Source organism: Podarcis tiliguerta (genome assembly GCF_965153285.1).
Source record: "Podarcis tiliguerta genome assembly, chromosome: 10".
In the NCBI taxonomy this organism is placed as follows: Eukaryota; Metazoa; Chordata; class Lepidosauria; order Squamata; family Lacertidae; genus Podarcis; species Podarcis tiliguerta.
Window position 1 is genome coordinate 60,751,706 of NC_139543.1, and position 12,846 is coordinate 60,764,551.

At 44.8% G+C, this 12,846-nt stretch overlaps 1 protein-coding gene across 2 annotated transcripts in view; it reads left to right on the top strand.

Annotated features, from left to right (window-relative positions):
- SLCO1C1 (solute carrier organic anion transporter family member 1C1) overlaps positions 1-12,846 on the top strand; it is a 33,910-nt gene that overhangs the window by 15,855 nt on the left and 5,209 nt on the right. For both annotated transcript variants that reach the window (XM_083402037.1, XM_083402038.1), the window contains exons 11-14: positions 3,427-3,583; positions 6,519-6,703; positions 11,114-11,178; positions 12,448-12,565. In XM_083402037.1, the coding sequence (XP_083258163.1) occupies positions 3,427-3,583; positions 6,519-6,703; positions 11,114-11,178; positions 12,448-12,565 (525 nt within the window). The remainder of the gene's footprint in view (positions 1-3,426; positions 3,584-6,518; positions 6,704-11,113; positions 11,179-12,447; positions 12,566-12,846) is intronic.

The following is a 12,846-nucleotide window of genomic DNA, read 5'->3' on the forward strand; positions in this document are numbered from 1 at the left end:
CATGCTGGTAGCTTCGAGAACACTGTCCAACCATCTCGTCCTCTGTCATCCCCTTCTCCTTGTGCCCTCCATCTTTCCCAACATCAGGGTCTTTTCCAGGGAGTCTTCTCTTCTCATGAGGTGGCCAAAGTATTGGAGCCTCAGCTTCAGGATCTGTCCTTCCAGTGAGCACTCAGGGCTGATTTCCTTCAGAATGGATAGGTTTGGTCTTCTTGCATGGGACTCTCAAGAGTCTCCTCCAGCACCATAATTCAAAAGCATCCATTCTTTGGCGATCTTTATCGTCCAGCTCTCACTTCCATACATCACTACTGGGAAAACCATAGCTTTAACTATATGGACCTTTGTTGGCAAGGTCTCTGCTTTTTAAAAAAGTCACTGCTTCCCTCAAAGAATTCTAGGAGGTGTTGTTTGTTAAGGGTGCTGCCAAGAGCTACAAGGAAATCCCTATTCCCCTCACAGAGCTACAATTCCACGGGTTCCCTGGGAAGAGGGGTTGATTGTTAAATCACTCTGGGAATTGTGATTCTGTGAGGGGAATAGGGGCCTCCCCACAATTCTCCGCACTCTCAGCAAACTACAATTCCCTGGATTGTTTTGGGGAAGGTATAACTCTTTAAAGTGGTATTTCATTGCTTTAAATGTACAGAGCAGAAGGGGCTTTAGTTAGACGGTAAATAGCTTTTCAAAAGCTGCCCCTCCCCCCATACACACATTATATAAGCCTTCTAAAATTCTGACTCCGGGATCAGTATCCCAAAAGGAAAAATGATTTCCTCATCCAACCCCTGGTCTCATAAACACAGCCTCTGGTGTACTGGAGATGTTAGCATCTGTGCCTTCAGAGAGGTTGATGACAGCGCCTGGAAGAGTAAACATGGAAAAGCTTTTCTCGGATAAAAGGATGTCATGTCCTTGAAAGCAGGCTTGTTGAGCATGTTCGACATTAGAGGCGGGGGACAAGGAAACAGAGCTTGAATCAATATCCAGTCCATAGGCCTTCCTGTAATCTTTTGAAAGGTTGTGGTAATCACTGTTGGCAGTGACCCCATCAAAAGAGACTAATATAGAGTGTCACAGAGCTGCTATTGGCCATTCTTCGAGGAAGCACTATTTCTGGAGTATTTTCTGATAACCTCTGCAACCTAGTCCTAGTCATTCATAGCCCTGTGCACCTAGAGCCAGGCGTAAGGAAACTTTTTGACTAGATAAAGACTGGTTCCCACCCCACAGACAAACACTGACAGGTGGGCTGTGAAACCCACTTGTCAATTGTGCAATGCCATGATGACATCATATACTGTAAAAATCCCTTGTGTGGATTTGGCGCTGCCTAGTGGACAACTGGGAACCACAGTACAAGGGGCAGAATTCCCCAGGCACTGCTTGTTAAAACAGATTTGGTAATTGTATTCCTGTGAGGGGAATTTATTGTTGTTGTTTAGTTGTGTCCGACTCTTCGTGACCCCATGGACCAGAGCATGCCAGGCACTCCTGTCTTCCACTGCCTCCTTTAGCTTCATCAAACTCATGTTAGTAGCTTCAAGAACATTGTCCAACCATCTCATCCTCTGTCGTCCCCTTCTCCTTGTGCCCTCTATCTTTCCCAACAGCAGGGTCTTTTCCAGGGAGTCTTGTCTTCTCATGAGGTGGCCAAAGTATTGGAGCCTCAGCTTCAGGATCTGTCCTTCCAGTGAGCACTCGAGGCTGATTTCCTTCAGAATGGATAGGTTTGGTCTTCTTGCAGTCCATGGGACTCTCAAGAGTCTCCTCCAGCACCATAATTCAAAAGCATCAATTCTTTGGCAATCAGCCTTCTTTATGGTTCAGCTCTCACTTCCATACATCACTACTGGGAAAACCATAGCTTTAACTTTACGGACCTTTGTTGGCAATGTGATGTCTAGGAGCAACCAAACAACTCTCAGAACCCTTAACAAACTACACCCCCCAGAATTCTTTGGGATAAGCCAAGACTGTTTAAAGTTGTATAATCACAATTTAAATGTTTGGTGTGAATGGGGCCGTCAATGAAATTATGGGCACCTAGCACACCATTGTTTTCTTTTAGAAAACAGGTGGAAGACATGCTTTTTTCCATCAGGCTTTTGGATGTGGAGAATGTCAATGGTTGGAATTTTATGAATAGTTTGCTGCTGTTTTTACGGGTTGTATTGAAAAGTTTGCTTTTCAGTTCTTGTGGCTTTGTGTTGCAAACTGCCCCACAGCCTTTGGGTGAAGGACTATAGCTGCGTCTGTTTTGGATGCAGAAGTTCAAGTTCAATCCATGACATCTCCAGGTGGCACTGGGAAAGATAACACTGATGAGCCACTGCCAGCCAGTGTTGACAGTACTGATCTAGATCAGCCAATGGCCTGACTCCATATGAGACACCTTCCTCTGTATATTAATCAATTACATTTCCGTTGACCAGGCTGGCTGGGGATAATGGTTACTGGAGTCTGCAATGTTGCCCACTTCTTTTTTTTTAATAATTTTTATTTTGCTTTAAACAAATACAGATAAATATAAACAACCAAGATTACAAAAGAAAAATCCTTTATATTAATAATGGAAACGGCTAAAAAACTACAAAAAATATCAAAGTACATGGCATAGAACATAAGCCATTATGGGGGGGGGGGGGAGGAAAAGGAAAGGAGAAGGAAGGAAGGAAGAAGAAAAAGGGGAAAAGAAAAAAAGGGGGGGCAATGATCCAAAACACAAGAAGGCTCATCTATTGTACGTCAAGGTCACAACAGATTTATTCTTATCAATTCTCTCTATCTGCATTCCATAGAATCCCTCATCTTGGTTTCAGAGAACATTTCCCTATGCGGTATCATTCTAAACATAACCAGGTCTTGATGAACCCTTATCCCCTAGATAATTATTTAAACATTCCCATTCTTCTTTCACCACCTTTTTAGGTTTATCTCTTATTGCATCTGTCAGCTTCGCGAGCTCCAAGTACTCGTACAATTTGACTATCCATTCATCTTTGTGGTTGCCCACTTATTTCTGTGACATAAGTGGAAATTCAGTGACTATTGGGTTGTATCCAATGGAGTATTAGTGGCAAGGAGAATTCTCCCCTCCTCCCTCCCTACATAGACACAGCTTGCTGAGTGGGGCATAGCTGCTATGCTATCTTTTTGGCTGGTGAGTCCCTGTTGCTTACCAGGCGGGAGGCTGTGGGGAGGTCAGCGCGGTGCAAAAGCACCCGGAGGACTGCGGGACTGGCTCCTCCAGTGCATTTGCACCGTGCTGACCTCTTTGCTGTCTTCCTCTTCTTCCTCCTCTTCTTCTTTCTGGAGAGCCCAAAAGTTTGCATAGTGGCTGCACCCCACCTGCAGAGCTGCTTCTGTCCCCACAGCAGCCTCTGTAAAGCATCTCCTAATTATTTTCCCTTCCCCTTTCTCCAGCCACAAACAGGTGGAACGAACTCTGTTTTCGGAGTGCAACTCGGGCTGCATCTGCTCCAAGAATGAATGGGATCCCATATGCGGGGAAAACGGAATCACCTACATCTCGGCTTGCCTTGCTGGTTGCAAAACATCCAATGGAAGTGGGAAAGACATGGTAAGTGGCTTCTTTCTGACTGGTCCTTCCTCTACTTTGATAAGTAAAGGACCAATTCACATGTTTTTTGCAATTTGCTATACTCACAAAGTTTTGGGAGAAAACGGTGAATTATATAAATATGACTGCACAAAAAAAGCTAAAGTTTTCAGAGGATAATATTTTTTTGAACTACATACCTGCTATATCGAATTTGACAACTGGACAATGTCAATGGATTCTCTGTGACCTTACTGTGGTCAAAAGGTCAATGTTGCTGCATTGGAAAAATAAAAGTGTATGGCTCCATTTATTCAGTGGATTGTAGGCATGACTACGCTTGCCACCTATGAGTGGATTGCTTATAGATGTAGACTTTCCATGAATAATAATAATAATAATAATAATAATAATAATAATAATAATAATTTATTTATATCCCGCCCTCCCCAGCTGAAGCCGGGCTCAGAGCGGCTAACAACAGTAAAATAATACAACATTCTAAAATCAGTTCATTATAAAATCAGTTCAAATCAAATTAATGGCAACCATTGGGCTAGAGTTCTGTGAGGATTGCCAAAGGACGGGGTCAGGCTGTGCCCTGGCCAAAGGCCTGGTGGAACAGCTCTGTCTTGCAGGCCCTGCGGAAAGATGTCAAGTCCCGCAGGGCCCTAGTCTCTTGTGACAGAGCGTTCCACCAGATTGGAGCCACAGCCGAAAAAGCCCTGGCTCTGGTTGAGGCCAGCTTAACCTCCCCGCGGCCCGGGACCTCCAAGATGTTTTTGTTTGAAGACCGTAAGGTCTTCTGTGGGACACACCAGGAGAGGCGGTCCCGTAGGTGAATTTGGAACTCATATCTATGAAATGCAGTAGGTGAAAATGGTAATTGTTAACAGTTAACAACTGGTATAGTGATCTACTACACCTTTTTGCATTTTTCTTTCTTCGCTGAAAAAACAACACCGCTTTTCATGTGTTGTATTTAAATTCAATTTAATTTTTTTAAATAAAGGAACAATTCTCACAACCCTTCTCATGCTCATTTGCAATGATGGAATCAAGCTGGCTCCAGGTCAAGTATTAGCTCCCAACATGGAATTGCAAATGTCAGGAATCAAAAGGGCTGACAACCCCCCCCCTTTTTTTTACAAGAACAGTTGGACCAGTGGCAGTCAGAAACAGAGGGTAGAGTGAGACTGCAGCTCACACACAAACACCCCACCACACCTCCTGTCCTCCAGAACGTCCTCTCCATAGTCTGCTGCCTTGGTGGTCTTTGTGCTCTGCTTATGTCATTTATGTCACCAGCCCTACTGCCCTAGCATCAGGGACTGGACTGAAGGGGATAAGATTGAGGAGGAATGGTGGAGCTGGCCCCTGCCTCACTTTTCTTCCCGAAGCTTCCAGAGAAGAGGAAAGCAGTATTGAATTACAGCAGTGGTTCGAGGAAGGTCACAGCTCAGAGACAGAAGAGTTGGGAGGTGTTGGGAGAAGACAAGCTGAGCAGCCAGCTGACACCTTGTCACTGGAGAGTATTTCTGACCCCCCTTCTCCCAGAACCCAGCGTTCATTGAGAGTGCAAGAGCAAAGGACTCAGAGACAATGAGCCCCTGGTGGCCACCATAAGGGCAAGTGCTGTTGCTAGGAAAGGAGGGAGCAGGGACTCAGTTGGAGCAACTCCATTAACGGGAGACTGACTGCATTCCTTTGTCTCTCTCACTGTAATGATTGAATAAACTCATTAGTAAGAACTCTACTTTGTTTTTCTCTGCTTCTTGCTGCCACTGGGGGAGGGATAGAATTCCCCGAAGCCTGACACCTTGTTAAGAAAGGAAAGAAAAATGGTTGTCCATGTCTGCTGATGCAACATCATAAGGTTTTTTATTGGTGAGGGGAGGTACCCATCAAAGTGGAATAGGATGTAGGATCCACCATACTGAGGTTGGTTAGACCTAGAGGGCACCTTGTTGAAGATCCCTTATAAGTGGCACTGGCCCTGCCCAGACCAGGTTGATTCCACCCTGCCCTATAGCCATGGATGGCCATCTGTCATGGTTGCTTTAGTTGAGATTCCTGCATTGCAGTGGATTGGACTAGATGACCCTCAGGAACCCTTATGATTCTATGATTTCAGCACAATGTAGCTCATATCTGTGCTTGTTTCGGCACCTCTCCCCATTGCAAGTCCATTGGTTGGATCCAGAGACATGGATAAGACACAGTCATCTCCTGTGATGGATGGAGTGGGTGCCAATCTCTGCTCCCCACTTCTCTGTGACCCCTAAAAAATTGTTACGGAGGGGCCCTCAAACAGTGTTGGAAATGGCGTTCGTGAGGAACATGGAAGCAGCACCTCTGCTGTATCAAACCTGATTTCATTCCTGGAAAGACGACTTTCTTGAATAGAAGGACATTTTTGAATCTAGCCCGCTTTGACCTTAGTCAAACGTGATGGTGTCAAGCTGTAATGTCAGGACTTTTGCAAAAGTGTATTGCTACCTGAACTCGTCACTGTGGCCCTTCTAGCATTCAAAAACTTCTCACAGTGTTTGGGAATGTTTTGCTTTTTAAACTGTTAGGAACAATGTGCTGGTTTTACAGTGGTACCTCGGGTTGAGTACTTAATTCGTTCCGGAGGTCCGTACTTAACCTGAAACTGTTCTTAACCTGAAGCACCACTTTAGCTAATGGGGACTCCCGCTGCCGCCACACTGCCAGACCACAATTTCTGTTCTCATCCTGAAGCAAAGTTCTTAACCTGAAGCACTATTTCTGGGTTAGCGGAGTCTGTAACCTGAAGCGTATGTAACCTGTAGCGTATGTAACCCGAGGTACCACTGTATTCTTATTTTTTTAAAGGCCTTGATTTTCTGTAACTTGGTCCATGATTAGCCTTGCATGTCATATTCACCATACACCAGTTTCTGAACCCACATTTTTATGTGCTTCGTTCCAGATATTTTATAACTGCAGCTGTGTGGGGATCACGGAATTGTCATCAAGGCAGTCTTCAGCTGTGATGGGACCATGCCAAAAAGGAAACGAATGCCCCAAAATGTTCCTCTATTTTCTGGTTGTATCAGTAATCACATCTTTCACCCTGTCCATTGGAGGGACTCCTGGATACATTTTACTCCTACGGTGAATAGCTGAGTCGTTCCCACTAAACGCAATACATATCCCCAAGTGCTAAAGGGAATTATGTAGGAATGGAAATTTAGCAGGAGTGGACAGATCAGTCTATGACTATGTCACTGTCTCATGTGCTCATTGATTCCATCCTATTTCAGCATTAATCTGCATTTTGTGTGTGTCATATTTATGTATATTATTTATATAACACACACACATTCACATGCATACATGATTTTTCAAAAACTTAATTTAAATATGTAAAAAAAAATAATTATCCCATTGCACACAGTTGTCAACATATTTTATCCTAAAATGTGTGCTTTAATGTTTGTGGTAATTTTTTTTCCCCACCCAGGAAGTGTGGATCAGAAATCAAATTCCTTAAGCATCCTTTGCCATTGGTGTCAAATTCCCCCTCCTCAACAGCTAGCCCAGAAGTAGAGCACTTGATCTTCGTCTAGCAGAGGGCCTGAGGTCCCCCAGATTTTCTTGGACTTAAGTTCCCACCATCTCTAACTGTTGGCTGAGCCAACTGGGGCTTATGGGAGGTGGGCTCCAGCAACACCTGGAGGGCAACAGGTCTTCCAGCTGGGATCTAGTGGAACTTGCCTGATGTTGACATGATTGTTTTCTGCATTTTTGACATGAGAAGTTGAGTCAGACCATTGGTCCATAAACCCAGCACTTATCTACCCTAGGGTTTCCCAAACATGGGCTTCCAGCTGTTTTTTGGGCGACAGTTCCCATCATCCCTCACCACTGGTCTTGCTAATTAGGAGTGATGGGAGTTGTAGTCCAACAACAGCTGGAGACCCAAGTTTCGGAAACTCTAATCTACACTGGTGGAACGCAGGTGGCGCTGTGGGTTAAACCATAGAGCCTAGGACTTTCAGATCAGAAAGTCGGCGGTTCAAATCCCCACGACGGGGTGAGCTCCCGTTGCTCGGTCCCTGCTCCTGCCAACCTAGCAGTTCGAAAGCACGTCAAAATGCAAGTAGATAAATAGGTACCACTCCAGTGGGAAGGTAAACAGTGTTTACGTATGCTGCTCTGGTTTGCCCGAAGCGGCTTAGTCATGCTGGCCACGTGACCCGGAAGCTGTATGCGGGCTCCCTCGGCCAATAAAGCGAGATGAGTGCCGCAACCCCAGAGTCGGCCACGACTGGACCTAATGGTCAGGGGACCCTTTACCTTTACCTTTAATCTACACTGACTGAAAGTGGTTCTCCTGGATTTCAAGCTGGGTTCTCTCCCAGCCCTACCTGCAGATGCTGGGGATTGAACCTGGAGCTTTCCTTATGCAAGACAGATGCTCTATTGGCATATCCAACTCCCAAGAGACTGTGACTTTTTGTACACGATAAGGATCCTGTGATCTACCAGGATCAGCTGGGCATCTACCAGTAGATCACAATCTACTGGTTGGACATCCCTGCTCTACCACTTAAGTTACAGCGCTTCCAGCATTCCATGTCAGTGGCTATCAGTGGAAAGTGGGGCAGGAAACCACAAAACATTTTGTATTTATTTATTCATTTCATTAAATTTAAGCGCCACTTGATTGCAAAACAAAAACAGCAACCCCTCAAAGCGTTACACCGAAAGCTAAAACGAGAAAGCTGAGAGAAAATTACAACCCTGCTTATGAAGGTAAAATACTGAAGTTGATTAAGAGTACCTCAACTTTCTAATAATAATAATAATAATAATAATAATAATAATAAAATTTTATTTATACCCCGCCCTCCCCAGCCAAAGCTGGGCTCAGGGCGGCTAACAACAACCAAAACAATCCAACATTCTAAAAACTTTTCACCATAAAATCAATCAAAAACAAATTGATGGCAACCAGCAAGCAAGACCCTGTGCAGATTGCCAGAGGAGGGGGTCAGGCTGCGCCCTGACCAAAGGCCTGGTGGAACAGCTCTGTCTTACAGGCCCTGCGGAAAGATGTCAGGTCCCGCAGGGCCCTAGTCTCTAGTGACAGAGCGTTCCACCAGATTGGTGCCACAGCTGAGAAAGCCCTGGCTCTAGTTGAGGCCAGCCTAACCTCTCTGAGGCCTGGGACCTTCAGGATGTTTTTATTTGCAGACCGTAGGTTTCTCTGTGGGGCATACCAGGAGAGGCGGTCCCGTAGGTACGAGGGTCCTAGGCCGTATAGGGCTTTAAAGGTTAAAACCAGCACCTTAAACCTGATCCTGTACTCCACCGGGAGCCAGTGCATCCGGGTAGGCTTGTCAAAACGAGAATGTCTTTAGCAGGCACAGAAAAGAGGTCAGTGAAGGCACCTGCTTGGTATCAATCGGCAGAGAGTTCCAAAGTTTGGGGCATGCCACACTAAACGATTGAGTTCTTACAAATGCGGAACATTGTGGGGCTGTGAGGCAAATAAGGTCTGTGAACTTGAAAACAATGCTGCCGAGTGAAAGCCAGGCATTTATAGTAAAGGTAAAGGACCGCTGGACGGTTAACTCCAGCCAAAGGTGACTATGGGGTGCGGCATTCATCTCGCTTTCAGGCCAAGGGAGCCGGCGTTCGTCTGCAGACAGCTTTCCGGGTCATGTGGCCAGCGTGACTAAACTGCTTCTGGCACAACGGAACACTGTGACAGAAACCAGAGCACACAGAAATGCCATTTACCTTCCTGCAGGAGCGGTACCTATTTATCTACTTGCACTGGCGTGCTTTTGAACTGCAAGGTTGGCAGGAGCTGGGACAGAGCAATGGGAGCTCACCCCATTGCGGGGATTCGAACCACCGACCTTCTGATCAGCAAGCCCAAGAGGCACACTGGTTTAGACCACAGCTCCAGCCACGTTCCTAGGCATTTGTAGGGACAAGGGCTGAACCTACCAAGTCAAAGTCTCTCATTATAGGCCTTCACTAAATGTATGGGTATCGGGGGTGGAGCTAGCCGAGTGCAACATTAGGGGCAGAGGGAGATCCCTTGGTCTTCTTTTGCATGCAAGTGTCTTACAGCCATATAACAGGTTACTGCATCAATAGGGGTATAGCATCTAGATCAAGGGAAGTAATAGTGCCACTGTATTCTGCTCTGGTCAGACCTCACCTGGAGTACTGTGTCCAGTTCTGGGCACCACAGTTCAAGAAGGACACTGACAAACTGGAACGTGTCCAGAGGAGGGCAACCAAAATGGTCAAAGGCCTGGAAACGATGCCTTATGAGGGACAGCTAAGGGAGCTGGGCATGTTTAGCCTGGAGAAGAGGAGGTTAAGGGGTGATAGGATAGCCATGTTCAAATATATAAAAGGATGTCACATAGAGGAGGGAGAAAGGTTGTTTTCTGCTGCTCCAGAGAAGCGGACACGGAGCAATGGATCCAAACTACAAGAAAGAAGATTCCATCTAAACATTAGGAAGAACTTCCTGACAGTAAGAGCTGTTCGACAGTGGAATTTGCTGCCAAGGAGTGTGGTGGAGTCTCCTTCTTTGGAGGTCTTTAAGCAGAGGCTTGACAACCATATGTCAGGAGTGCTCTGATGGTGTTTCCTGCTTGGCAGGGGGTTGGACTCGATGGCCCTTGTGGTCTCTTCCAACTCTATGATTCTATGATTCTAGGTTCACAGAGTTTCTGTTACTGGGATTTGCAAGGGGGAGGGTTAATATCGCATCTGAGCCGCCATTGGTCGATACCAACATTCTATCCACATTGTCGAATGTGTGCTGTTTCCTAGCTCCTTGATTTGCAGGTGCACCTGATAAGCTGATCAAAGTTTTACTGCAGCTGGTACATTTCTTTTGTTACCGTCTGCAAGTTTGGGAAATGCCCCAATCCCTCCTCTTTTAAATTTGAAGGCTTTCTTCGCTTGTGGAAGCTTTCTGGTTTTAAATTAAGCATTTGGGATTAAAAAAAGACTAGCAGACCACCTGATGGAAGCCTGTTTCTGAAAATATTTCTTCATATTAGATCTGAGAAAGGGGGGGAGGGGGGTTAATAATGTTGAACTTCCAAGTGTAATTCATCTTAGAATCCTAAAGGTGGCAGTATAATGCCAAGACTAACTCCTGGGATTTTTAAAGCGGAGGAAATTTTATTTGAAGATATAGCGTATATGAAAAGGTTTATGCAGATGTAGAAGTGTAAACGCCCTGATAAATTATTGGTTAAAAATTAGAATGAAAAGGAATCACATCCTTTTCATTATACTGCCATATACAGGAATATAAAGCAGATCCAACAAGCCTACCCCTGGCTAGAGTTTACTAGATTCTCCAACCCTCTTTCCACCCCTGCAAGCCTCTCTCACTTTCTTTGCTGAGTCACAACCGCCCTGTAAAAATGACAGGCAGTTCCTCCTCGAGATAAGCACACCTTTGCAGCTAAGTTCCCGCAACAATGTGTTTTGAACGTCATGCCTTTTATAAATGAAGGTTTTGTGCTTTGTGTATTTCAGATGCATCAACCCACACCTCAAATCTTTTGCATTGGGCATCTACACTTTAGCCATCCGAGTTCTTGGTAAGTATGAGTCAGACTTTGCGTCTCCCTGGCATTTATTCATTAGTTACATTTATCGTTGTTGTTAATTTAATTTGTACGCCGCCCGTCACCCGCAGGCCTCAGGGCGGTTCGCAACAGCACCCATTGGCATAGCTGTCAACGCTTCCCTTTTTTTTTTTTTTTTTATAAAATTTTTATTGGGTTTTACAGTAAACACAAAACAACAACAAACAAAAAATTTCACAACAGAAGAAACTAACAGAAAAATACTACAACACACAAACACAAAGCAATAGAGCATAAAAAAGAAAAAGAAAAAATATTAAAAACAGTTTCTGTCTCCTTATATTCTTTTCATTAACTTATTTCCCCGACTTCCCCAGACCTCCCTTCACTGTATTCCCAATCATATATTCTGTCCACAAATTCTTTCCCTCTGTCATAATTTAATTTTATAATCGTCTTAATGTATAATATATAATTACTTTTCCTTATATCTAAAAATGTTGGATCTTTTTCTATTTACTTTTTTACTAATAACCATTTATAATCAATCTGATGTCATCAAACATTCATTATCTTATAATATTTCTGTAAATAATCTTTAAATTTCTTCCAGTCTTCCTTCACCGTCTCTTCTCCCTGGTCTCTGATTCTGCCGGTCATTTCTGCCAGTTCCATGTAGTCAGTAACTTTCATCTGCCATTCTTCCAGCGTGGGTAGCTGTTGTGTCTTCCAATACTGTGCGATGAGTATTCTTGCTGCTGTAGCATACATAAAAAAGGTCCTATCCTTCTTATACACCTGTTGGCTAACCATACCCAGGAGAAAGGCTTCTGGTTTCTTCGGGAATGTGTACTTAAACACTTTTTTCAGCTCATTATAAATCGTCTCCCAGAATGCCTTGATCTTTGGGCACGTCCACCAAAGGTGAAAGAATGTACCTTCAACCTCTTTACATTTCCAACATTTATTATCGGGCAAATGACAGCTATGCCCATTGGAGGATTTGCAGTGCCACATCATGACTCTGGATTTGCATGAAGTCACCTTAGTGGCTGCATGGAAGGGGGAAGCTCTGGGGGGGGGTGTGTCAATCTCAGGGTTGTGGGTTCAAGTGATACATTGAGCAAAAGATTCCTGCATTGCAGGGGCTTGGATGAGATGATCCACGTCGTCCCTTCCAACTCTCCAATTCTACATATGACTCTATGAATGGCAGGGGAGTTGATGGGCAGAGTGAGTCGGGACATGACCCCTAATATTTATCTGGGTTTTTTTGTACAGCAGGGATCCCGGCTCCAGTGTACTTTGGAGTCTCAATAGACACAACATGCCTCAAATGGGGAAGCAAAAGGTGTGGAGGTCAGGGAGCTTGCAGGCTGTACGATTCGAATGCATTCAGGTAACTACGTTTGAGATTTCTATTCTGCATTTGTAACTCTCTTCAGAATCTTCTCTTAAAGTAAAGGGACCCCTGACCATTAGGTCCAGTCATGGCCGACTCTGGGGTTGCAGCGCTCATCTCGCTTTATTGGCCGAGGGAGCCGGCGTACAGCTTCCGGGTCATGTGGCCAGCAAGACTAAGCTGCTTCTGGTGAACCAGAGCAGCACACAGAAACGTCGTTTACCTTCCCGATGGAGCGGTACCTATTTATCTACTTGCACTATGACTTGCTTTCGGAC